Here is a 23,821-nt window from a genome sequence, read left to right as displayed (position 1 = left end):
ACTCTAGAAATATCAAGGGTGTGCCTTCCCACTGGAACCTGGAGAGGCCCTTGCTCTGTGTGAGAGGGCCACAGCAAGTAAGCAAAGAGGTCACCACAGTTCGTCTTCCCAGCCAATGCACCAAATGCAACAGCCAGCAGAAACACCAAAATACTACCCAGGATTTGGAGGCAGATTTATTTACATTGACAGGCACCGATCAGGGCCATTCTCAGAATATCAGGCCCTGGTCTCTGGTGGTCTAGGGCTTATATGGGATAAGCAAGCAGGAAGTACAGAGGCAGCATGGCTTGTCAATTGGAGGTTGGTTTATGCAATGTGCATCATAGTGACCAGCTATGCATCACAGTGATCAGCTGTTTCTAGGGGACAGAAGCAACCAGAACTGGAATAGGAACTGTTACCTGGGCAACTAAGAAACTCAAGTATACTGACTGGGGAGCCATTTTCTATTACATAAGGCTAGCCTGGACTACAATAGGGAAACTTTGTCTCAAAAAAATTGACAAAAAAAGTGTTATGAGAGAGTCAGGCATTCTGGCACATGATTATAATCCCAGCATTCAAGAAGCTGAGACACTATAGCAAATTCCAGCCAGCCCAGGAATGCACAGTTCAGACTGGCCTAGACTACAAAGAAACACCCTGTTTCAAAAAGAAAGAAAAGAAACAAGCCAAATACAGTAGTCATTTACAGTGAGTTCCTCCCTCCTGGATCCACCTTTCGGTTCTCCTCACTTCACTGGTTGTGCCCAGGAATAGAGTTATGCCACCCCTGCCCCAAACAACTCCCTCATCCTGTGCCACCACCACTGTTGGTGATCCTCCTGCCCAGCCTCTTGAGTGCTGGGATTACAGAGATGCACCAACACACCTGACTCCAGAATGGAGACTTTCTGACAAGAGACATAAAAGAAGGAAGAATTGGGTGAGAAGCGGGCACCCGTGAAGGAGTCTGAGCCCTGAATAAACATGGAGTATATCTAGCCAGAGGCTCTGAGACTGGCCTGGAAGGAGAAGGCCATCTCAGCTGACCGAGGCCTGAAGGACACAAGGCAGCACCACAGTGCTGCTGGACAGGCTCATGGCCAGTGTGATGGTCACCTTCCTGGAACAGGGTTTCCCATGCCCTGAGGAGTGGGTAGAGGAAGGGCCCCCCAACAGGGAAGACCGGTGGCCCTCGGTGCAGAGCCAGGCAAGGCTGGCCCATCAGCGCTCCCATCCATTCCTGGGCACAGGCCACAGTTGGCACCAGCTACCATGACAGGGCCATCAAAGCTGTGGTTGACACAGGTGTTGGTGGCAGCACTGGGAGCCAGGGGCTACTTCTAGAAGGAGGCCTTGGGGGCTGTGGCCACCCTCTGCATGCACTCTTTCTCCAGCGCTAGAGCTGAGTTGACATCAGGCCCTGCAAAGAGACAGGAGAGAAGCCTACAGTTAGGGAGGCACGCAGCGGTGCAGGGTACGGTGCAGAGCCAGTTAGGGAGGACAGCAGAGAGCAGGCTGAGCCCCATTCTCACCTGTGCCTCCGGCAAGTCACTGAAGCTGACATCTACTCGAGGAGTCCTGAGACCAAGCTGTGCTTTCTTCCAGAAAACCCAAGCTAACACCACAGCCACCCTCCTCCACCTTCTGGCTGCCACTACCTGTGCCACCCTGGTCCTGGCGCGGCTCCCATGCCTGTGTCTCCTTGCTGCCTTTGTGCCTCCCCACCATCCCCACCCAGAGGCCTCCAAATAGGGTCAAGAAATGCCTGTAGGAGGCTGTGGCATCACAGCTAGGGAAGCCGGAGCTGTGTAGGCTACAACCCTGCTTTTGTAGACGGAGTCTGCAACCTAGGGTAGGTATTTCTGCTTCCTCCTCTATGAAGTAGGGCTGATTATAGTACGTACTTCGGGGAGTGACAAAAGAATCGAAGGCCCCTAGAGGCACTCACGCAGCCTTCTCTGAATGCTCCCTGGCAACACTCAGTGCGACCAAGGGTGGAAGTAAGCTCGTCCCTGCTTGCCCACCCTGAGAGCCAGAAGCATCTCATGCTGTCCCTTCTGGGGTGAATTTTAAAAATCATGTTCAAATCCAAAGCAAGGAAATGCATATTCTGCTGAAACCAAGGTTTTTTGTTGTCATTTGCTGTTTTTGCAATTCCAAGATTGAACCTAGGACCTCCACACTGAGCTACATTTCCCACACACACCCTTTTTTGATTTGTTTTTTGAGACATGGTTTTGTAGTAACAGGCTGTCCTTGAACTCACTGGGTAGCACAGGTTGGCCTTGAACTCACATCAATCCTCCTGCCTCGGCCTCCCGAGTGTGGGGATTACAGCCATGTGCCACCACACCCAGCTATTTTTTTTTGAGATGAGTTATCACTAAATTGCTTAATTCTCAGTTTCATCCTGAACTTTCAATTCTGCATCAGTCTCCCAGAGTGTCAGGATAACAGTTGTATACCACCACAGCTGCCTACTGGCACAAGTTAAAGTAGAGGGAACTAGCAACTGGCATTAATAGACATCTGCAGGCTTTGTCAGAGGAACTATTAGCAGACACAGTCACAGATTCAGTCATAAGAGGACACACTACAGCACTGGCGATAATAATGGAAAGCTAGACACAATCTAAAACAGTTGGAAGCTGCTTAAATAAACTGTTGTAGAAGTACATGATAGGATTGTATTCTAGTCCTAACTTGCCCTCACTGATGAGTCAGAGAATCAATTTAGTAGACAAAAACCAGCATTTTTTTAGTTAATGATAGATTAGAACCAAAAGTTTCAGCATGCTTCATAGGAAATAAGGACAAATATCAACTGTGTTTCATGAAGCATTTTGTCTTAAACAGGAATGATCAGCCAGGTGTGATGGCACATCCCTGTAATCCCAGCCCTCATGAGGTTGAGGCAGGAGGATCACCATGAGTTGGAGGCCAGTCTAGGCTACATAGTGAGTTCAAGGTCAGCCTGAACTATGGGTATAGTGAGACTCCATCTCAAAAAAAAATAAAGTCCAACAGCAGCACAGTAACCTCAAATCTGCAGACAAAGAAAGATACTCATAACATGTGAAGTGAAAAAGAACAGCTTAGCCAGATGTGGTAGTGTTCTCTTGTAATCCCAGCACTCAGGAGGCTGAGGCAGGATGATTGTTGCAAGTTTGAGACCAGCCTGGGCTACAAAGTGAGCCCAAGGCCAGCCTGAACTGCACAGAGAGACCCGGTCTCAAAAAGATGAAAAAAAGAAAAACAGCAGCTTTCCCAGATGGGAAGTAAGGACCGGCCTTGGCGGTGCGAGTGCACAGCACTGACTTTCCTGGGGAGTACCTTGCTTCAGTTGGCACCGACTGCACTCACCCAGGTAGCTGAGGATGACAGGTAGGAAGACCAGGCCGTGCACCAGGCCCATCATGGTGATCAGGAGGTTGAGGCGGAAGAAAAAGATCTGGATGAGCTGGGCCTCAGCAAGGCCCAGGATGAGGATGCCTGGCAGGTTGGTCATGGCCACACCGGCAAACACCTAGAGGGTAACAGCCAGGCATCAGGCAGGCACAAGGTATCAAGGTGGGGGTCGGTGCATGCCCCGCCACTCACCGCACTGCCCATGGAGACTGTAGCCTCCCTGGCCCTCTCCAGCCGGCTGGGCTTGGTGCTGATGGCAAAGGAACGGGTGATGTGCGACACAAACTCCACCGACATGCCCACCGCCTGCGGGCAGAGGACAGGGTTCAGGGGAGGCTGAAGGCAGAGGCGGGAGGAGATGCAGGGGGAGCTCAGGGCCAGATCTCAGACCCGTCATCCCTCCAGGGACTCCTCTGGTGCCTGTATCCCTCCCATTACCGCAACCAGGTTGATGAGGGATACGGCGTTGTAGGTGATGTCCCACATGGCCATGAGGCCGATGGTGTCCACAAGGATCATAATGATGACAAGCAGGTTAAGGAGGCCGGAGCGCAAGTCCAGGCCCAGCAGGAAGTAACAGACCACGAAGGTGGGCAGGAAACACAGTGCGAGCATAAAGATGCCCTCGGGCAGCACGGTCACGTACTGCTGGTAGAACACATTGGTGACCCTGCCGGAGGGGGCTCAGTCACACACAGGCCGAGGAGCCCTTCTGGACACCCCATTTCCAATGGAGTCACTGAAGCTCAGGGAGGGTCATTTGGGGGACCGAGCAGCACAGAAACAGACAGGCTCCAGACCACCACTGCAGCCTCCGATCTGAAGCTGTCCCTGTCCCTTGCAACCCCTCAAAAGCCCACCGCCCCGTTGGCCCCTACCCAGCAGCTATCTCCCTGCACCCTCCAGCGCAGCCCCCAGGTCCTCACGTGTAAGGGAAGACCTCGAAGGCCGGGTCCGTCCCCGGCACCTTCCGCAGCTCTTCAGTGATGTTGGTCGCCAGCAAGTGCGCAGCCTGCAGGGCCTCTGTGAAGTCCTGTGAGTTCTTCAGGGGCTTGTGGTAGGCCATGAACTGGGAGGCTGCACAGCACACAAGAGAGAGAGAGAGAAAGAGAGAGAGAGAGAGAGAGATCAAGGGTCAGAGCCTGCTGGGGACCCTCGGAGCATACCAGTGACAGAAGCTTGGGCATGGGATCAAGCCAAGCTCTGCTGCCACCAGCTCAGATGCCAAGCAAGGGGCCTGCATCTGTGTTTTGCCATAGACCTGAAAAGTCTGCAATTAGCCCAACCACCCCAGAGCCACAATGTCAGCAGATGGGGCAACAAGAAAGCTCCCTGGTGTTCCCAAAGCTTTTCTGTCTGGTTTCAAAACATGCATGACTAGGGCCAGGGATTTAGTTCAGCAGCATAAGTGCCTGCCTAGCAAGTGCTAGGTCATGAGTTTGATCCCTGTACAAAAAATAAATAAATAAAATAAACGCATGATTGTTTAAATCAATTGTTTTTCAGAGTTTTTCAAAGCTGTGTGTCCCTACAGGAAAGCTCTAGAAACAAAGACAAAAAATGAAAACTCTTCAGTTCTGAGAGCTGGTTAGGACTCTAGCGCTAAGTACAGCCTGCATTTAGTAATTCACATTGCGAACTGCTTCAGAACAAAGTGAGAGAATCCATCAAGCTCCCCTAATTTTCACTGACCCTCAGGCCACTTCTGTGCTAGCTGCGCCAGGGTCCCCATGCTGAGCCATAGCTGGCTCCCTCATGCAGATGTCCATCTGGCTCTGCCACCTGCTGCAGGAAACTAAAACATGTCACAGTCCTTCCCCTGTCAGTCCAACTCCAACTGCCTCGCTACTGCCGGTAGCTGGTAGGGTTCTGCCACTCTGAGGCATCTTAACCAACTGCCTGGCACTAAGGCCTGGATGAATAGACAGGTGTGGTGGTAAACGCCTATTATCTCAGCAGTCTGGGAGACTGAGGCAGGAGGGTCACAGGTTCCAGCCCAACCTTGGTTACTTAGGACTCAGCAAGAGCCTGTCTAAAAATACAAATTTTTAAAAAGGCTAAGGGCATAGCTCAGTGCAAAGGCCTAGGTTCAATCTCCAATACCACAACAACAACAAGGACAAAAATTATACATGCGTGAAAAGATGCTTAGCCCAGGGCTGGGGTGATCAGTAGTCTTAAGGATGACATTAGCTGCTGAGAAACTGCCACCAATGTCACTTTGACCATAGGCTCGAGTGGGAAAATGGATTTAGTCTGAAGCCCAGCACCATTGGAAGCCCTTACAGAGGATGGAGGGGAGAAGATGCAAGGTGGAGAGAGGCTGTTCCCAGGGGCTCCAGGTGACTTCCTGTGTGCAACCTGAGTCCTTCTCCCAGGCAGGGCCTTGCTTACCTACAACCTGTCCATCTGCACTAAGGTTCACAGAGGTACTGTATGCTGCCATGCCACTGCAGGGGGACAGAGCAAAGCTTAGTGAGGATGAGGCCCCCTCCAATCTCCCCCCACCTACCCCAGAGAGGCCCCTCCTGGTACCCCTACCTCTGTGTGGCCACTGTTCTCACCCTACACAGCCACGTTCCCCATAGGTTGCCCCTCTCAGAGCTCACCCTTTGGGACAGTTGATGTTGGGCAGATCACTCAGGAACGAGGGAAGGTACTTGTGGAACTGCTCCACTGTGGGCCGCACAGGCCCCGAAGTGAAGCTCATGCAGTACTTTAAGCACCTCAAGGCACCTGCAAATAGGGGGGCTCTAGATGGTAACGTCTCAGGGCAACAGCTCCTGCTCCTGCTCTGAGCCCCGTCTCTGTCCCCATCCCAGGCCCCGGGCCCTGGGATTTGCATCCTGAGTCTCTAACTGAGGGGGCTGAAATCCTGGTATGGAGCAGGAAATGGGGGCGTGTCCCCCCACCTGCAAACACAGCAGCTCCCCTTGCAGCTGGGCACCGGCCTCAGTGAGTACACTCCAAAATCACGGGTATCATGCCCCAGGGAACACCAGAGTGTAAATGCCCAGGCTCCTCCCTGAAGCCTGGTCTGTGCCCTTGACCCCACTGCACCCTGCATGGGTTGGGAGGTTGAGAGAGCCTCGTTAGCCCTTTCCTAAAGCTCTCTTGCCTCAGTTTTCCCAAATTACCATGGAAGATGAGTCTGTGAGGCTCTACACTTACTCTCAGTTGAAGGACAGAACTCATCCCTATTGGGACCTGAGGTGTAAAGGCGACAGCAGGGGGATGGTGTCAGCCAATCAATGAAGTCGTCCACCCAGGAGGAGGCAGGGATGGCCAGGTACGACCTGGTGTGGGCACAGGAGGTGAGGGCCAGGACCACGATTGCATAGGGGCCTCCCAGGCTTAACGCAGGCATTGGGGGCAGCGGGGGAGGTGGGGGAGGCAGGGGCAGGGCTAGCAGGTGGGAGTAGGGGACACAGATAAGGGCTCAGGCTGGGGGCCAAAGGACCAGGCACTTACTGGTCAGGGAACTCGGTGGCATACTGGATCTTCTGGGTCAAGGAGAAGGGGTCGCAGCCTGCACTGGAGCAGATGGCGTTCATGCCATAAACGCTGGAGAAGTTGTAGCCCGAGGTGGTGACAAAGTACACTGGGGGCCCCACCTCAAAATATCGGTTCAGAGAAAGGAAGTAGTCGAGCAGGTAGGAGTCCTGGGAGGGAGGAGGACCAGGGAGTCTCAGGAGGCCACTCACCCACCAAGGGCTGATGCCAGCTTGTTCAGAGATGTTAATTCTCCGGAAACAATTCAATACAATTCCTATCCAAATCCCAATACCATTTTTTTGAAAAATTCACTCTAAAACTCATAAGATCAATGACACAGAAATATGGAGCTTAGAAATAAATACTTACATATATGGTCAAATAATTTTTTATGAAAGGGTGTTCAAACTATTCAATGAGGAAAAAACAGACTTTTCACCACATGGTGCTAGAAATATCAGAGGAAGTGTGAGAGAAAGTGGGGGTCTACACGCAGAGGAATCACGCTTGGGCCCTTGTTTCACACCATACACAAAGTTAACTGGAAATGAACCAAGAATTTAAATCAAGCCTCAAAGACATAAATCTCTCAGGAGAAACAGTGAAACTTCATAATGTTGTCTTGGGCAGTCATTTCCTGACATGACACCAAAGACACAGTCAACAAAAGAAAACGTAAAGAGGACTGCATGAATATTTTTCAAACCTGTGCATAAAAGAACACTATCAGGGTCTGGGGATTTAGCTCAGCGGCATAAGCGCCTGCCTTGCAAGCAGGTGGTCGTGAGTTCAATCCCCGGTACTGATAAAAAAGAGAAAAGAGAAAAAAGAAAAAAAAAAAAAAAAGAACACTATCAACAGAATAAAAAAGCAAATGTTATGGTTAAATTTTAGATTTTAAAATGTCAGAGCCAGGGCTTGTGAAGGTAAGTTCATAGCTGATGTGCTGTGGGGAAGCTGGGCTCAGTCTGAACAGATGATCTCTAGGGGTGTGACTCGGAAAGGTGGATTCTTGTCCCTGAGTCCTTTTCACTCTGCCTCCTGGCTGCTGTAACATGAGCAAATGTCCCCTACCCAGCTCTATCATGTCATTTCTGCCTTGGAGCCAGAGGTCAGGGACTGAATCCTCTGAAACTGTGAGGTAAAATATAACTCTCCTCCTTTAAATTGTACATATTGGCTGTTGTGCCCAACAAATGGGAAAACTGGGTAATATAGCAACCCACAGAATGGGAGAAACATCCACAAACCTGATATCCATGATCCACACGCATGAAATCCACAAACTCCACACCTAACATTGCTGAATTGTATACCTACTAGAGCTGACATGCATGCACACACACACATACACACACACACACACACACACACACACACACACACAAAATGAGCAAAGGCATTAAACGGACACTTTCCCAAATAAGGTATATGAGTGGCCAATAAGTACATAAAAAGATATGCAACAAGACACAAAATAAACATACAAAAGTCAATAGCCTTCCTGTACACCAGTAATGAACCTGCTGTAAAAGAAATCAGGAAAACAAATCCATTCACAATAGCTTCAGAAAATAAAAAGGGTTAGGAATCAGCCTAACCAAGGAGGTAAAAGGCCTGTATAATGAAAATTTTGGAACACTGAAAAAAGAAATTGAATAAGACATTAGAAAGTGGAAAAACCTCCTTGGTTCATGGACTAATATTGTTAAAATGGGCATATTACCAAAGGCAATCTACAGAGTCAATGTGATCCCTGTTTAAACACCAATAACATTCTTCACAGAACTGGAAAAAAATCTTAAAATTCATATGGAAACACAAAAGCCCCAGATAACCCAAAACAATCCTGAAAAAAGAACAAGACTAGAGGCCTAGACTAGAGGTTCTATAGTATGAAACCCAATTTCATACTATAGAACAAAACCACAGGAGCAAAAACTGCTTGGTACTGACACAAAATACACTTTGTTTGTTTGTGTGTTTGGGGTTTTTGAAACAGGGTCTCACTATATAGTTCAGGGTGGTTTTAAATTCACACTGTATAGCCCAGACTGGCCTTGAACTCACTCCAGTCCTCCTGCCTTAGCCACATGAGTGCTAGGATTGCAAACACACAAAACCATGTCAGCTGAAAGAGACATTAGACCAATAAAATAGAGCAGAAGATACAAAAACAAACCCATACAACTACAACTGATTTTGGCAAATGGTCAAAAATTTATGGTGGAAGACCAGGCAAACACCTGTAATTCCAGCACTCAGGAGGCTGAGGCACAAGGATCTCTGTGAGTTCAAAGACAGCCTTGAACATCAGTTCAAAGCCAGCCTGAACTTCATAGTGAAACCCTGTCACAAAAAGACTATATATGGCAGAAAAAATGACAGGCTTTTTAACAAATGGTGTCAAGAAACTGGAACTCAACATGTAAATTAAAATAGGTCCTTATCTCTTCCTCTATTCCAAAAAACCAAAGTGGATCAAAGACCTAGATATAAGTTCAGAAATTTTTAAACTACTAGAAGAAAACGTACAGGAAAATATTTTAAAGCCACAGGCATAAGCAAAGACTTCCTGAGTAGTACCAGAATAACATAAGAATAATATTATGAATCAACAGGTGGGACTACATCAAATTAAAAACCTTCTACACAAGAAAGGAAACAGCTACCAGTAAAGAGACAACCTACAGAACGGGAGAAAATCTTTTCCAGCTATTTACTGACAGAGGATTAATATCTAGAATATACAAAGAACTAAAAAAACTTAGGGAAAAAGGGGCTGGGGATTTAGCTCAGCGGCATAAATGCCTGCCTTGCAAGCAGACGGTCGTGAGTTCGATCCCTGGTACCAGTAAAAATGAAACAGACAAAAAAAAAAAAAAAAACTTAGGGAAAAAAAACTCCAATTAAAAAACACACAAGAAGGGGGCCAGGGGATTTAGCTCAGCGGCATAACAGCCTGTCTGTCAAGCATGGAGTTGTGAGTTTGAGCCTTGCACCAAAAACAAAACAAAAAAACAGGAGTAACTACTTATGAGAATTCTCAAAAGAAATACACACCAGATGTGGTAGTGCACATCTGTAATTGTAGGACTCAAGAGGATCACTGTGACTTCAAGGCCCGCCCAGGCTACACAGTGAGCTCCAGGTCAGCCTGAGCCACATAAGGAGACCCTGCCTCAAAAAGACAAGAAAAGAAGAACAACAGCAACAACTTGCCAATAAATGCATGAAAAACTGTCTGACATCTTTAGTCTTTATGGAAATGCAAGCCAAGCGCCACAGAGAATCCATCTCATGCCAGGCAGAATGGCGACTGTGGAGGATACAACAAATGCTGGTGAAAACTAAAGGGAAAAGCAAACTTCTGATCTGCTGGTGGGAATGAAAATCAGTGCAACCAATGTGGAAATCCGCACAGAGATCCCCAAATAAAAGTTCAAACAGACCCAGCATTTGATCCAGCAACCCCACTCCTGGGTGTATCTCCAGCACCCTCCACTGGCACACACACATCCTAGCATCCAGAGGCACAGTCATAAGCACCAAGCTGTGGAGACAACCTAGGTATCCATCAGCAGGGGCACATATAAAGATAATGTGGTGTGGCCGGGCGTGGTGGTGCACACGGGCAATCCCAGCACTTGAGAGGCTGAGGCAGGAGGATCATTGCAAATTTGAGACCAGCCTGGGCTACAAAGTGAGCTCAAGGCCAGCCTGAACTGCATAACGAGACCCTGTCTCAAAAAGACAAAACAAAAAAAGATAATGCAGTGCGTATACACCATAGAATACTCCTCGGCTATAAAGAAGAGTGAAATCATGATATTTGTCTGAAATGGAAAGAACTAGAGTATTATCATGTTATGGAAAATAAGCCAGATTCAGAAAGCTAAGTATCAAATGGTTTCTCTTAGATGAAAAACCAAATAAACAAATGTAAGTGATGACAGTAAACCAGAAGGTAGAATTTTGGAGAGAGGGGAGGAAGTTTAGGGGGAAGAAAGCAATGGGATGAAAATAAAGTATGCTACCTCTATGTAGCAAAACACTGAGAGGAATCTCATTACTCTGCATCACTATTACACACTAGTATCATTACGTATCAAGGAAAGTCTCATCAGCCCCACAGCAAGACAGCTACCACTTCACTCTCACACTAGTACAGCTATTATTGAGCATCTCAAAGTAGACTGGGATGCATCCCACTGGTAGAGCAGATGCCAAGCAACTTCAGGACCCCAGGTTTGAGCCCCAGCACCAAATAAAAACACCAACAGGCGTTGGTGGGGATTTCACACACAGGGTAGGCACTCAGCCGGTTGGCAGTCACCTTGTGTGGCCATCTCTCACAGACAGCCCTTCTGACACAGCATGCAGGATAGCTGTCCTGCTGTGGCGTGTGAGGCCCTTGCATCTCTCAGGCACAAGCCTGGATCCTCTTGCCAGCTGTGCCAACTGAGAGCGATTCTCCAGGGCTGCCAGGCCTCGGCAACCAGGGACAGGGGAAATACCGAGCTCACCTTGGGCAATGCCAGCTCCTGGTCCAGTCCCACGATGAGGTGACTTATGAAATAGAGGCTCACTCCAAACAGGATCAGGAATAGCAGCAGCTGGAGCAGGAACTACGTGTGAGACCCCTCCCTCCCACAACAGCCCCGTCTGCTCCAGATCCTGATCCTCAAGCAGCGTAAGGCCTGCAGGAGCACGCCCCCTCCCCTGACCCTCCCCTCCCCTCTCTCTCTCCTCCCCAGCATCTGGCCTGGGGCAGAGTCCAAAACAACGCTCTCCCCGTTTCCTCCCCTCCCCCTCCCCTTCCCCCTGCCCCTCTGCCCCTCCGACCCATCCCGCATCTCCTTGGGCAGGCATGCTCACGCACCACAACCCAGCGGGTGACCCGGTGCAGCAGGAAGGGGACGTATATCTTGCGGAAAAAGCAGAGCAGGAGGCCCGCGCTTTGCTCCGAGGCAGGCAGCTTCCGGGGGCCCATGCAGCAGAGGACGTCAGGCCGGAGGGCCTGCAGGGAGATAGATACTCAGAGGACAGTGGGGGGCCCAGACCAGACCCCATGTCTGCCTTACCCCAAGTGGCACCACCAGCATCACATCCTGGGGATGAGGAACTGTGACTTGTTCACTTTTCATTGTTTTGTTTTGTTTTGCTTTGCTTTGTTTTGCTGAGCAGGGTCTCAATACTATATCCCAGGTTGGCCTTGAAACCCATCCTCTCACCCAGGGTGGGCTCAAACTCTGGAGTCTGGAGTGCTGGGATCACAGAAGTGTGCCACCATACCGAAATATATATATATATATATATATATATATATATATATATATAGTCTTGTATACTTTAGGATGGTTCTGCTAATTTCCCAAAATTACCAAAACCAAACTGTCTTTCTATGGAAGTTACGAAGTATGTAGTAGCCCAAATACCCCTACCCTCGCATAATGACCTGCTCCCATCCTACTGGCTGCTACCTCTGTGGCAAAGAGGCCACATCTCCTTAACAGGTGGAGACCCAGCCCAGACAGATCCCTTGGTACCTCTTGCCTCTTGCTGTCCAGAGAGAGCAGGGCTACAAAGGCAGTAATCTGCAACAGGAAGTCCAGGAAGACTGCCAGGCCAGAGGTCAGGGCAAAGGTCCGCACGGCTGGCATGGGAGTCAGGGCCCCTGTGGAGGGGAAAGGCTGTCAGGGGATACTGGTGACTGGGCAGAGGGCAGGGGTCTGCTGACACCTGCCGCCTCCAGGAAGTCCCACCCTCTGACACTGGCTCTGCAGAGAAGACCTGGGGGCACTGCTCACCCAGGAAGAAGCAGATGGTCTCTGACAGACTGCAGAGCAGCATGCTGGGGCCCACACTGCCCAGGGCTCGTCCAATGTGGGCCTCTCGACTTTCCCCAGGTATCCACGGCAGCCTCTGTGTGGAGCAGCAGATGGTGGAATCCAAGACCCGCCAAGGGCATTGTCCCTTGCACTAACTTTCCTGCCCCGCAGCCACCTTCTGCCTGCTAGCGGGGAGAGGCCACATGGACTCTGATTTTGGCTTTCCATGGAATGCTACACAGCAGCGTAAAGACAGGAAGTGGGTCTGATATGCTACCCCAGCAGATGTGTGGGTCTAACAGAAAGTTCCAGATAATGTACAGTAGTGGAGCACATCTGCAATCCCAGCACTCAGGAAGCTGAGGTAGGAACATTGCCGTGAGTTCAAGGCAGCCTGGACTGCATAGCAAGACCTTGTCTTAAAAATACAAACACATGCTTGTGTGCACACACACATGCAGGATAAATGTGTCTGCATGCTGTTTTCTAGAGGTGCAGCCCTGAGAGTGGATTTGTGGAGAAGTGAGTTGATGCCCAGGAAGGCAGTGCAAGACTCTGTGATGTGGGAATGAGGGGTATGGGGGACAAGGACCATCTCCCTTCTTACCTGGTACTCGAGGACAAAGATGAAGATGTTGTCAGCGCCCACCGCCAACACCAGGAAAGGCACCACTTGGAGGATGACCAGGGAGGAGGGGACGCCCAGGTAGGAGTAGAATCCCATGGCAGCCACAACCGATCCCAACACCACGGCCACCCCGCCCAGGCCCACAGTGACCTTGGATTCCACCTGCAATGTACGCAGTAGGCTGGCCTCCTGGTCTCCAGGTCACCTCCCACCCAGACCTGCCAGGAAGTGGGCAGTGGGCAGCGGGTAACGGCAGGGACCCACAGGTGTCAGAACCACCCACTCACTGCAGCAAGGAGCCCGAGTCTGCACCAAGCCCCCCACCCAGCCAGCCTCCCACCAGCAGTGCTGCACCCCCAAAAGTGCAGGTCCAGCTGCTGTATGCACAATCACCAGACATGGTAAATGGCAGCTGTGCAAGTGAACACAAGGGGCCATGCTAGGAGTGGAAATAAAACTCTTTTCAACACAGAACACTTCTAAGAAAGAGCCCTTTGGGAGAGTCTCTTCAAAGGTGCTCCCCGTGAAGGGTGAGAGGCCCTGGTTAGGAAGTTTTCAAAAAACATACTGCGGTCTGGGGACCTGGGCACCCACTCTCACCAGTACTCGGTCACATCTAGAATAGCTGCCCAGGGCCAGGGTGATGTACACAAAGATGACCAGATAACTGATGGCAAAGATGGGCAGGTCCTTGAGTGTCGTGCGGTTGATCTCATCCTCCAGAGAGCGCTGTGAACACACATACCAGCCCGGTGACCACACAAGAGTCTCAGGGCTGGGTGGCCTGCTGGGGACCCCGACAAAGGTCCAGGAACACCCATCACAAATCTCAGTGGCATTCATCACCTGGATGGCCCAGGATGGGTACCCTGGAACCTCCCTGGGACCACTACAGTGACCACCACAGAGCCAGGACCCTGAAGTTCCTACCTCAGCCATGAAGGCCACCTGGAACGTGCCAGCCATCCTCTGCTGGAAGGCTTGAAGCTCCTGCACAAAGGCCTCTTCCCAGAGCTTGGCCTGAGCCAGTCGGGGGTCATCCACGGGGTAATTGTTGACAGAGAAGGTCATGATGAGGGCCTCTGCCTCTGAGTACTCCTTCCCTGGGGTAAGAAGTGTTCAGCCCCCACCAGGTGCAGCCCGCCTCCCTCCCCCTCCTGCTTGTCTCTGAAAATTATGTATTTACTCCCATGTCCCGCTTCCCTCTCTGAGCAGAGGCAAGACCTCAGGGCCCAGGCACAAAAGCAAACAAGAAGCTGAGCGAATGACAGACAGGAGTCAGGATGGGGTACCCGCAGCCCCACAGCCAGGCTAGTTCCGGCTCCCCAGCCTTCAACGGCACCCAGCTTACCTTGGTATCCCCCCACAGCAAGGAAAGGGAAGACAGGGGCCCCGTAGTCAGCCATGCAGCTCAGGGCCAGGCTTGTGCCATCTTTGAAGGTGAGGGGAGAGCTGGAGGGAGACCACACAGGGAAGAGGCCTTTCCGGACCCCGCCTCACCTCCCAGGGCCTGGCCCATCCTAGGTGCTCTGCAGACGAAGGGATCACCTGACCCAGCAGCTCCTTAATGGCCCTCTTCCACCCAAACCTCTTCAGGGCCCAGTACCCCAAGTGAAGAAGCCACCTTGAGCCTCCTCTGCCAGGCAGGAGCTTCCTGTGTCCCCTTGCACAGCTGGCCCTCCGGCCCACCCTTATTTGCTTCCCAGAGAGGCGTTACTAAAGTCCTGAGTCGGGATTTGAGCTACAGCCTTGCACCCTCCTTTCTGCTGTACCTGGACTCCTCCACCCCCAGACAGGAAGGACCTGAGGATCCCCCTTCTCCTGCCATGCAGGAGGCTTTGGGTCTCAGTCTACAGTGGTCAAGCTGGTCCCCTCCCTTCCCTTTGCTCCCCTCGATCCCCACCTTGGTGTCTTCCTGAGTTGTGTTGTGGCTGTTCTCCAGACCACCAGGAAAGGACTTTCACCTCCCAGACTCCTGCTGCCCCCTACACTGTCACCTTACCCCTGAGGTAGCAGAAGTCAGGGAGAGATGGGGCCCATTGTGAACATCCCTGACCCCCAGAAAGCCTTGATGAACACTGGCTAATCCTCCTGGAGACTACAGGGTGTTGGCCCCAGCATTTGTTGGAGATAGCACAGGAACTCTGGATGAGGTCTCCTGGACCACTATGGGTTTAAATTGAACCAAGAAGTAAGAACTAAATTTGAACCAATCAGCAGGCTCCTATTGGAAATTTTGGGTTTAAATCAATTTAGACCACTTGTTTACAGGCTCAAATTTGGACCAATCATAGCCTTGAATTTGGACCAATCATCGGTCTTAAATTTGAGCCAATCACAGGCTTTCAGCTGTAAATAGCACTCCCCTCTCTCTTCTTGGGTGGGGTTTGGAAGGTTGTCTCCTGTTTTTTGGTGTCTGTGTGCTGCAGCACAAATGAAACAGCCTTCCAGCGGCCAGAAAATATGCTCATGATGTATTTCTTAGGTAGTGAGAGTTTGAAAGATCCTGTAAGTGCACTCAAGACTTCTGAGTAACATGGACAGAACAGTAGCTAAGAAAGGAGACAGAGCAGCAGGGGCTGTTGCCAGAAGAGCTCCAGAGACCCACAGCCAGGGTGAAGACTGGCAGTGCTCAGCATGCGTGACAGCAGCCAAAACCAACAACTGGTGACACCTCCAGTGGCATCAGGCCCTGAAACTGTGATGCTAGAGGCCATTGGCACTCAGAGCACCAGGCCTGTAACAGAGCTGTGCTTCCTGATTCAAGATTCCTATCCTCTGAATCAAGCCAAAAAAAAAAAAAAAAATAGATAAAGAAAAAGAAAAAACAACTCTCATGTGATCAGCTACCCGGCCAGGTTCTCTATTTACATTTTTGGCTCTGAGGAAGTAACTGTGTTGGCCACTGGTCCCTCATAGCAGTGCCCTCTGCTCTGTGACCTTGAGCAGCTCACTGTACCCTCCCAAGCCTCAGCCTCCCTTCTACTCCTTGAGAATGGTGTGCATGCAAAATCAAACTAAGATAGCACAGGAGGACAGCACACCTGACCACCAATGCCTTCCTGGCATAGCAAATAGCCCCTCCCTGTGCTGCCATTTCTGAGGGACAGACACTCTGGGCTCAGGGCTGAGGGTAGTAAGTCCATGTTGAAGACCACTGCTCTATACCCATATCCAAGGGTCTCAGCCACCCCAGCTTTCCCACTGTCCTCTTTGGCCCAGCATCCTCTCTGGCCTCTAGAATAGACAGAGCCAGGAACCAAACTCCAACAGCACCAGGGATTGCCTGAGACCCACCCTGAAGGTGGCCTGGGACCTGAGACCAGTCACAGCCCTAACCTGGCCAGAGGGCACTGCTTTCCATTCACACCAAACCACTCCTGAGCTACCAGGGGCTCTTCGAGGGCCAGGCACAGAGGCAAAAGAAGAAAAACAGTGCAAACACTAACATGAGCTGGAGGAGAGTGTGGTGGCACAAACCTATAATCCCAGCAATCTGGGAGCCTGAGGCAGGAGGATCACAAATTGGAGCCCAGCCTAGAAAACTTAGTGACTTAGCAAGAGCTTGTCTCATAAATGATGAATGGATAAATGAGGATTTAGCTCTGAGTTGAGTTCAATCTCTAGTACTGAAAAGGATGAGGAAGGGTCAGTGCAAAGGCCCTGGGTTTAATCCCTAGTACAGTCACATCAATCCTTCAATCAAACTGAGCCCTCAGAAAGGAGTATGGCTGCCGCCTGCTCCTCCCTGGCTCAGGGAGGACTCACTTGGCACAGTAGAGGAAGTGGTCCCTCCAGTCCACCTGGGCTGTCTGGCCCATCAGAGTCTGGTTGGCGGTGAGCAGCAGGAGTGTGCGGTTACTCTGGAAGTACTGCAGGAGGCTGTTGATGCAGCAGTCGGAGAGGCTGGTGTTGTGTGGTTTGAGGGGCGCGTAGCAGATGTCCCGCAGGGAGATGTTGCGTTGCGCCTCTGGTGACCACACTTGCAGGTGCCTCAGCCTCTCCTGCAGGTCCAGCAGCTCCAGCAAGAGGTCCAGGCTCAGGATCCCGCTGAAGTTCTTGGGCCCCAGCAGCAGGGAGTCGTACATATAGCTGGACCGATTGGTTGCCGTCAGGAAAACCTGGTTGGTCCGGAAGAAGGGGCCAAAATGCTGGTCGTGAAACTCCTTCTCCTGCCGGGCTTGGCTGTTGGGAGCTGACCACAGATCCACGGGGTCCGTGGTGAGTTCCAGGAATGTCAGGCCCGATGCCAAGGCCACAACTCCCACCAAGGACACTGCCAGGACGGTCAGTGGCCACGAGGCCACCGTTCTTCCCCACCTCTCAAAGAAACGGGCAAGAACTGTGTTCGGGGAACACCTGTGTTTCTCCGAAGTGACAGGGGACACAGGGGGACCTTGGCTTCTGGCCTTTTTCCTCCTGGCAGTCACACGGAGTTGGGCAAGGATGGTGGTGAGCAGCAGGAAAACACAGCTGAAGATGATGATGATAACCGCCCAGCCTGGCAAGAGGCCCAGGTAGAAAAAGGGGCGCAGGTTGGAAGGCGGGGGGATGACGGGGCAGGAGGCGGCGCAGTCCTGGCAGGAGCAGGCCACCGTGCCATTGCCCTGGGCCTCGTTACAGGGTGTGATCATCGCATCCAATGGCTGCATCCCATCTCTCAGGGTCTGGCTGGGCTCAGTTAGGTGGAAGGTGATGTCCAGTGGGGCCAGGCCGTTCCCCGTGTCTCCCTGGAAGTTGAGCCAGCGCTGGGCGTTGCAGAGGTCCGAGCCGTACACACCGCACATGCTGCCCACAGCCAGCGTGGCGGCTGCGGGGATGCGTACACGGCTGCAGGATTCGTAGGCCCGCTCTGCAAAGCTGCGCTGGTAGAAGGCCTCATAGGCCACCACGGCTGGTGGTTGCCCGGTTCCCCGAGGAGCCACGCGGGTGACATTGATGAAGAGGCTCTGGTCAGGACTGCAGGTGTTCTGGCAGTGCAGGCTGACGAAGTTGTCGGAGCAGGCGGGGCAGCGCGTGAGCAGGGCCTTGGTGATGCTCATGCTCATCTCAAGGGACAGCAGCTGCTTGGTGGAGCAGCAAGCGTAGGTAGTACCGGAACCATTATAAAGACGGGGACAGATGCGCTGCAGGAGGGCCAAGTGGTCACCTGTGATGAGGCGTGCCGGGGTGTTGGACAAGCAGGACACGTTGGACAGTGATGTGAGGCCTCCCGACAGCTCCGGGTTGGGGCCGCACTCCTCATAGGAGGTGCAGTAGCCGGCTCGGTGGATGGGCGTGTAGAGCTCGCCCCTGGCCTGCAGATACAGCAAGGTCAGATACGGGCCAGGCCAGTGGCATAGAGGACAGGACAGGGTGCAGGGAAGGAAGACGACCGGGCAGAGGCCTGTGCTAGGGTGGCAGTGCTTTCCCCAGAGAAGGACATGACCTGACCCACGATGGTTTAGGAAGGTCACACTGCAGAGCAAAGAGCGGATGCCAAGGAAGGTGACCGAGGGACCCATGTTGGCCTGGGTTGCCCCTGGCTGCATTAGGGGCCTGTTGTGCGGGGTCATCAGGAGGTCTCCTCCCCCAGTACACCTTTGGACCCTCTGTCACCATCTCCCAGCTCCAGACTCCCACCACATCCCGACTCACTTCCTCCCTAAGGGCTAGGACCCAGCCCGGCTGCCACTGCTAACCCTTTGTCCCTCAATCCCTGACCTGGAGACCCTTCTTCTGGGACCTCAGCTGGAGGGCCTGGGATCCTTCCCCTAAATACACTGCCATCCATCAACCCCCACAAAGCCCCAGGTGTCCTGGGTCCCCATGAGGCGGCACACTCACGGAGCACAGGAGCAGGGCCCAGAGCAGCCAGCCGTGCCAGCAGGACGCCATCCTGGGGCCAGGAGGGAGTGTCGGGATGGCAGGAGACAGCTGAGGGTTGGCTGCGGAGATGCACAGGAGCCTCCTCCCCTGGTGACAGCCCGGTCAGACAAGGTTGGAGCCAATAGGGCTGAGCACTGCTGGTTAATAATCACCTGCTCCCACCCCTGCCTCCTGCTGGCCCCATCCACAGCCCCTTAGGTGACCCCCGCTGTTACAGGGCTGGAGTCTCCACACACTGTCCAGTACCACTGAAATCTGAGGGGCGTTGAGCCCCTGGGGAACAGATCCCGCACACCCCTTCAGGAACTGGCATTGGAGCAGAGGTGCAGGTGGGACCAGGCACTGAGGACTTTGGGCTTCGGCCTTGGGCCCTTGGAGTGGTCCTGGGAAGCTGCACCCCTTGGGTGTAGACAGACCCTGACTCGAGCCCACCCCTTCTAGGAAACAGGGGCAACTGTGGGCCTAGACACACCCTCTGCACTGTGATCCTTAGCAACCATTACTAATTAATATTAACAGCCAGATAACAAGGGCAGATTTAGGATGGAGCTACGCAGTGATGAAAGTCCCCTCCAAGCAGGAAGTAGAACCAACAGCCTGTTCCAGGGCCCGACAGAGGACAGAGACTTCAGTATATCTCCTCTGCTCACCTTCTCCTCCTCCCCACTCCCTCATCCAATACCAAGGCCAGCAGGACCTGGGTGGTGACACCTCCCAGGGCCCAGGTACATGGCACACACTTCTGCTCCCTCCTGATAGGAATCTCCTGAGCCTCCCTTTGCTCCCACTATCATAGGAAGGGTATGACCTTGGCACTCCTATTAAGGCTAAGCCACTGAATGCTGCCAGACTGCTCATGGGACCACCTACCCGAGAAGCCATCCAGGCCCCAGGCAGGCAACCCCGGAAGCTGGCGGAAGGCCCTGAGCTGTCCTATGTGCAGGAATGACCCCTGCCCAGCCCCTCCAGCTCCTCTTCTGCCTGTCTGGCCTAGGTGTTGTCATCCAGTTCCCCCAGAAACAGACTGACAGGGTTCCAATGTAAATGGCTTACTTGGGAGGTGCCCCAGGTGACAGCCTTGGGTAGACAGGTAAAGAGCCAAGAGACAGAAAGAAGCCAGCTCCTGGCCTCCAGGCTTTACTCAAGGAATAAGGACATGGTCACTTTCTCCACCTCCACTGGGGACTCAAGAAGCTTTAGCACTTGCCACACACAGCCAGAATGACTCCAGGTCAAGAGCGCTCACGGCCAGAAGTTGCTGGCACACAAGGGGCACAAGTGCCAAGGCCAGGGGAGCCACAGCCCTGGCACCTGCTGCACAGTCATTCTGGTCCCAGCACGGCCCAGGTGTGCAATGCCCAGGGGTCTCCCCTCAAACATGAACAGAGGACAGTGGCACATTTGCCCCAGGACAGAAGATGACAACTTTCACCCAGTCTGGCTACCTGTGTCTGTCATGGTTACATGATTCACGTGCTCCTGAATCCTGCTTTCCTCTATTTTACTTTTCTTTTTTGCAGTACTGTGGCATGAACACAGAGCCTTTGCCCTGAACTATATTCCCAGCCCTATTTATTTTTTATTTCAAGGCAGGGCCTTGCTAGACCATGAAATCATGCAGGCTAGGCGATCCTCCTGCCTCAGCCCTCTGAGTGCTAGGTTTCCAGATGTGCACCATGCCCAGCTCCCTTGACCTTTCACACACGCTCTCCACCATCTTCGTTGCCCGGATCACCTCGTGTATACTGTATGACAGCCTGCAGAGCAGAGCCCTGTCTCTTTCCCCACGCTGACTGTGGGCTGCTTTCCAATCTTTCACTGTTAATTTAAGTTTCTGGTTTGCTTCCTCTTGGCTAATGGAGTTTTTTCCTTTTGGGATTTACTTCCTTAAAATAAACCAGTATCGTGAGTCAGAACACACATTTACAATTCCTACCTGTGCAGCTCATCATTCCTTTCCTCCGGCTAATCTAGGGCTATCAGGCGAATATCAGTTTAGAGTCGATAGCAGCCCTGGTGACAGATACACACAGTGACATCACCAGGGCCAAGGCTCCTGACACCAGCAAGCTCAAGACTCACCAAACTCTCCCCTTGCCCATGGGATACCAGCTGTGAACTGATGCCTCAGTTGGGGCTCCCCTAGGGCACTGCCAAGGCCTGAACCCAGAGCTGGTAAATATTAACCATGTGCTTCCTCATCCACAGTAGGCCTGATTATTTTTGGGGGTGTACTGGCAATTGAACCTGTGACCTGCTCATACTATCATATTTCCCGAAAAAGAGACCTAACCACAAAAGAAGTCTTAGTCTGTCTTTTTAGGATGTTTGCATTAAAAATCCTACCTCAAAAATAAGCCCCACTGGAGGCCAGAGATATTCCTCAATGGCATAAGCGGCCTGCCCAGCAAGTGCAAGGTACTGAGTCCAATTTCAGGTACAAAAAAAAAAATCATTTAAGATTGTCTGCCAAGCTGGGTGTGGTGGCTCACACCTGTGTTGAAGGAGGCTGAGGCAGGATACCACTCTGCATTCAAGCCCAGCATGGGCTACATAGTGAATTCAAGGCCAGTCTAAATGACATAGCAAGAGCCTGTCTCAAAAAATAAAATAAAATAAAAAGATCATCAGTCAGATGGCATATGTAGTGTATTATAAAGTAATACCACTTAACTATAAATAAATATTATTGACATTAATACTTAAAATACATGACAGTGTAAATTATAATTGTATATTTGTAAATGTCCAAGCAAGTGCCTTTGGATGAGGAGTAAACACCTGTATAAGCAGGTGAACGGAAGAGTTATTTATTTGTACTGGGGACTGAACTTGTAGACCTCATACTTGCCAGTCAGGCGCTTACACTGCTGAGCTAAATTCCCAGCCTGTGAACACAAGATTTATTGTCAAATGACCAGAGTGCAGACGCATCACCTAAATGACAAGTACATTGATACCAACTGACCAATCAGTGCAGACTCATCACATAAATGACGAACACAGGTACCAGACGGACATGGCTGCATCTAACATGAATCTTCATAATTCAATACACCATGTTGTAACAGACATATGTGATTTTCTGAATTTTTGTGCCTGCCATTTTCCTCACTTTTGTGTGGACCATCATTCGTAACCCTCATCACTTTTGTTGCCATGCCTAAGTCATCAGTTAACACTTACTGTCATTGAGACTCTGCGGAGCCCCGCCTGGAAGAGGTCGTGACCAGGGTGAAGAATTCCTGGGTGAAGTGGGGGCAAAATCATTGACAGCTGTGTCGCCGAGTGCACTCCAAGCAGGCTACGTGGACAGGAAGTGCTCATTCAAAGACAGCTGTGTTGCTGGACATGAGAGACAGGAGCCAGTGATTCTAGAGGAAACAGAATCCTGAGAAATTCAATCTGGGATTGGGGGTTTGGAGAGTTCTGACAGTGTTCCAGAAAAAGATGACAGGACCACGTTTGAGTAAATGTAGATTTTTGTACATGGATAGAGGGAGATTGTTGTACCTGATAAAATATGAGATCCTCTGGGGGAAAAGCCCTACTGCATCTTTTAGAGCAAAAGTTAAATACAATGCCAGGTCCTATTTTCAGGGAAATGTGGTTGGTAAGAGCTCTCTCACAGAGGTGCATCCCACTGTTTTTATGTTTTCGTTCTGAGACCAGATCGCCTTACGTCGCCCAGGTTGAGCTGGGACTTATGTGATCCTGCCGCCTCAGGCGTGCACAGGCTTCATATCTGTTTGCTGTTGCTGCTGTTATTTTGAGACAGGGCCTCACTATATATTTCAGACTGGCCAATGTAGCCAAGGGTGGCCTCAAATTCATAGCGATCCCCCTCCTCAGCCTCCCAAGTGCTGGGATGACAGGCATGTGCTGCCATGCTCAGCTGGCTGTCTCATTTTTAGCCTTCTGTAACTGGAATGAAGATTAGCCACTGAGCAGCCTCAGAGGACAAGAACTACAGCCCTCCGTGGCTGGGTCTGGGCTGATGCCTGGCAGAATCTGCCCAGGTAGACCCTGTAACCAGGCCTGGGGATGTTGGGCGAGCTCACTGGCTTGTTTCCCTGAACCCCAGCATCATTCTGAGAGTTTGGAGGTCCAGGGGAAAGCAGAAGAGACAGCATTGTTAAGCCAGGCACTGACCTGGGTGTGTGTCCAGTGACCCCTGCCCAATCTACTGACTCCTTGGGGCAACCAGCCAGTTAGCAGAATCTCCATCCTCCTTGCCATCAGAACCCAGCCTATCTGGTGAAGGATTTATGCCTAGGATTCAGGAGAGAGGATGCTCTCCCAGCTCCTTTGCAACTAGCAGTGGCCATGAGATCTGGTTTTGTATTTCCTCATTAAAGGGATGAACACAGCCAGCACAGTACTCTAGCTTTCTACCTTTTCACTAGACAAAGATAGGATGTCTGGAGCCATAGCAACCATCTTGTGATCCTGAGGTGCCGAACATGAGGAAAAAATAAAGGTGAACAATATAAAAGTTGGGAGTGACATCAGAAAAAATGGTGAGCTAGGAAGCTCTCAAGTCTTTTCACTGCCAGAAACAGTGAAAAATGAGCCAAAGTATCTGAACAACTTTGCAGGAGTT

The 23,821-nt window shown here is 51.3% G+C and overlaps 1 protein-coding gene across 1 annotated transcript; it reads right to left on the bottom strand.

Moving 5' to 3' along the window:
• Positions 1 to 163: 163 nt before the first annotated feature.
• Positions 164 to 23,475, bottom strand: Npc1l1 (NPC1 like intracellular cholesterol transporter 1). The gene is made up of 20 exons (XM_003465786.5): positions 22,405 to 23,475; positions 19,177 to 19,305; positions 17,119 to 18,647; positions 14,702 to 14,802; positions 14,281 to 14,453; positions 13,951 to 14,079; positions 13,330 to 13,512; positions 12,702 to 12,816; positions 12,441 to 12,568; positions 11,774 to 11,911; positions 11,418 to 11,507; positions 6,868 to 7,058; positions 6,568 to 6,692; positions 6,006 to 6,132; positions 5,791 to 5,846; positions 4,323 to 4,473; positions 3,835 to 4,066; positions 3,589 to 3,702; positions 3,352 to 3,514; positions 164 to 1,408 (listed from the first exon to the last, which is right to left on the bottom strand). Exons 1-20 carry the CDS (start codon positions 22,543 to 22,545, stop codon positions 1,329 to 1,331), a joined length of 4,095 nt encoding a protein of 1,364 aa, XP_003465834.2. The 5' UTR covers positions 22,546 to 23,475; the 3' UTR covers positions 164 to 1,328.
• Between the last annotated feature and the right edge of the window lie 346 nt (positions 23,476 to 23,821).

This window comes from Cavia porcellus, unplaced genomic scaffold (genome assembly GCF_034190915.1).
Source record: "Cavia porcellus strain 051 isolate PalLab524CR breed Dunkin Hartley unplaced genomic scaffold, mCavPor4.1 scaffold_23, whole genome shotgun sequence".
NCBI lineage: Eukaryota > Metazoa > Chordata > Mammalia > Rodentia > Caviidae > Cavia > Cavia porcellus.
Note: the sequence above shows the minus strand (reverse complement) of the source record. Positions and strands in the feature narration are given on the sequence as shown.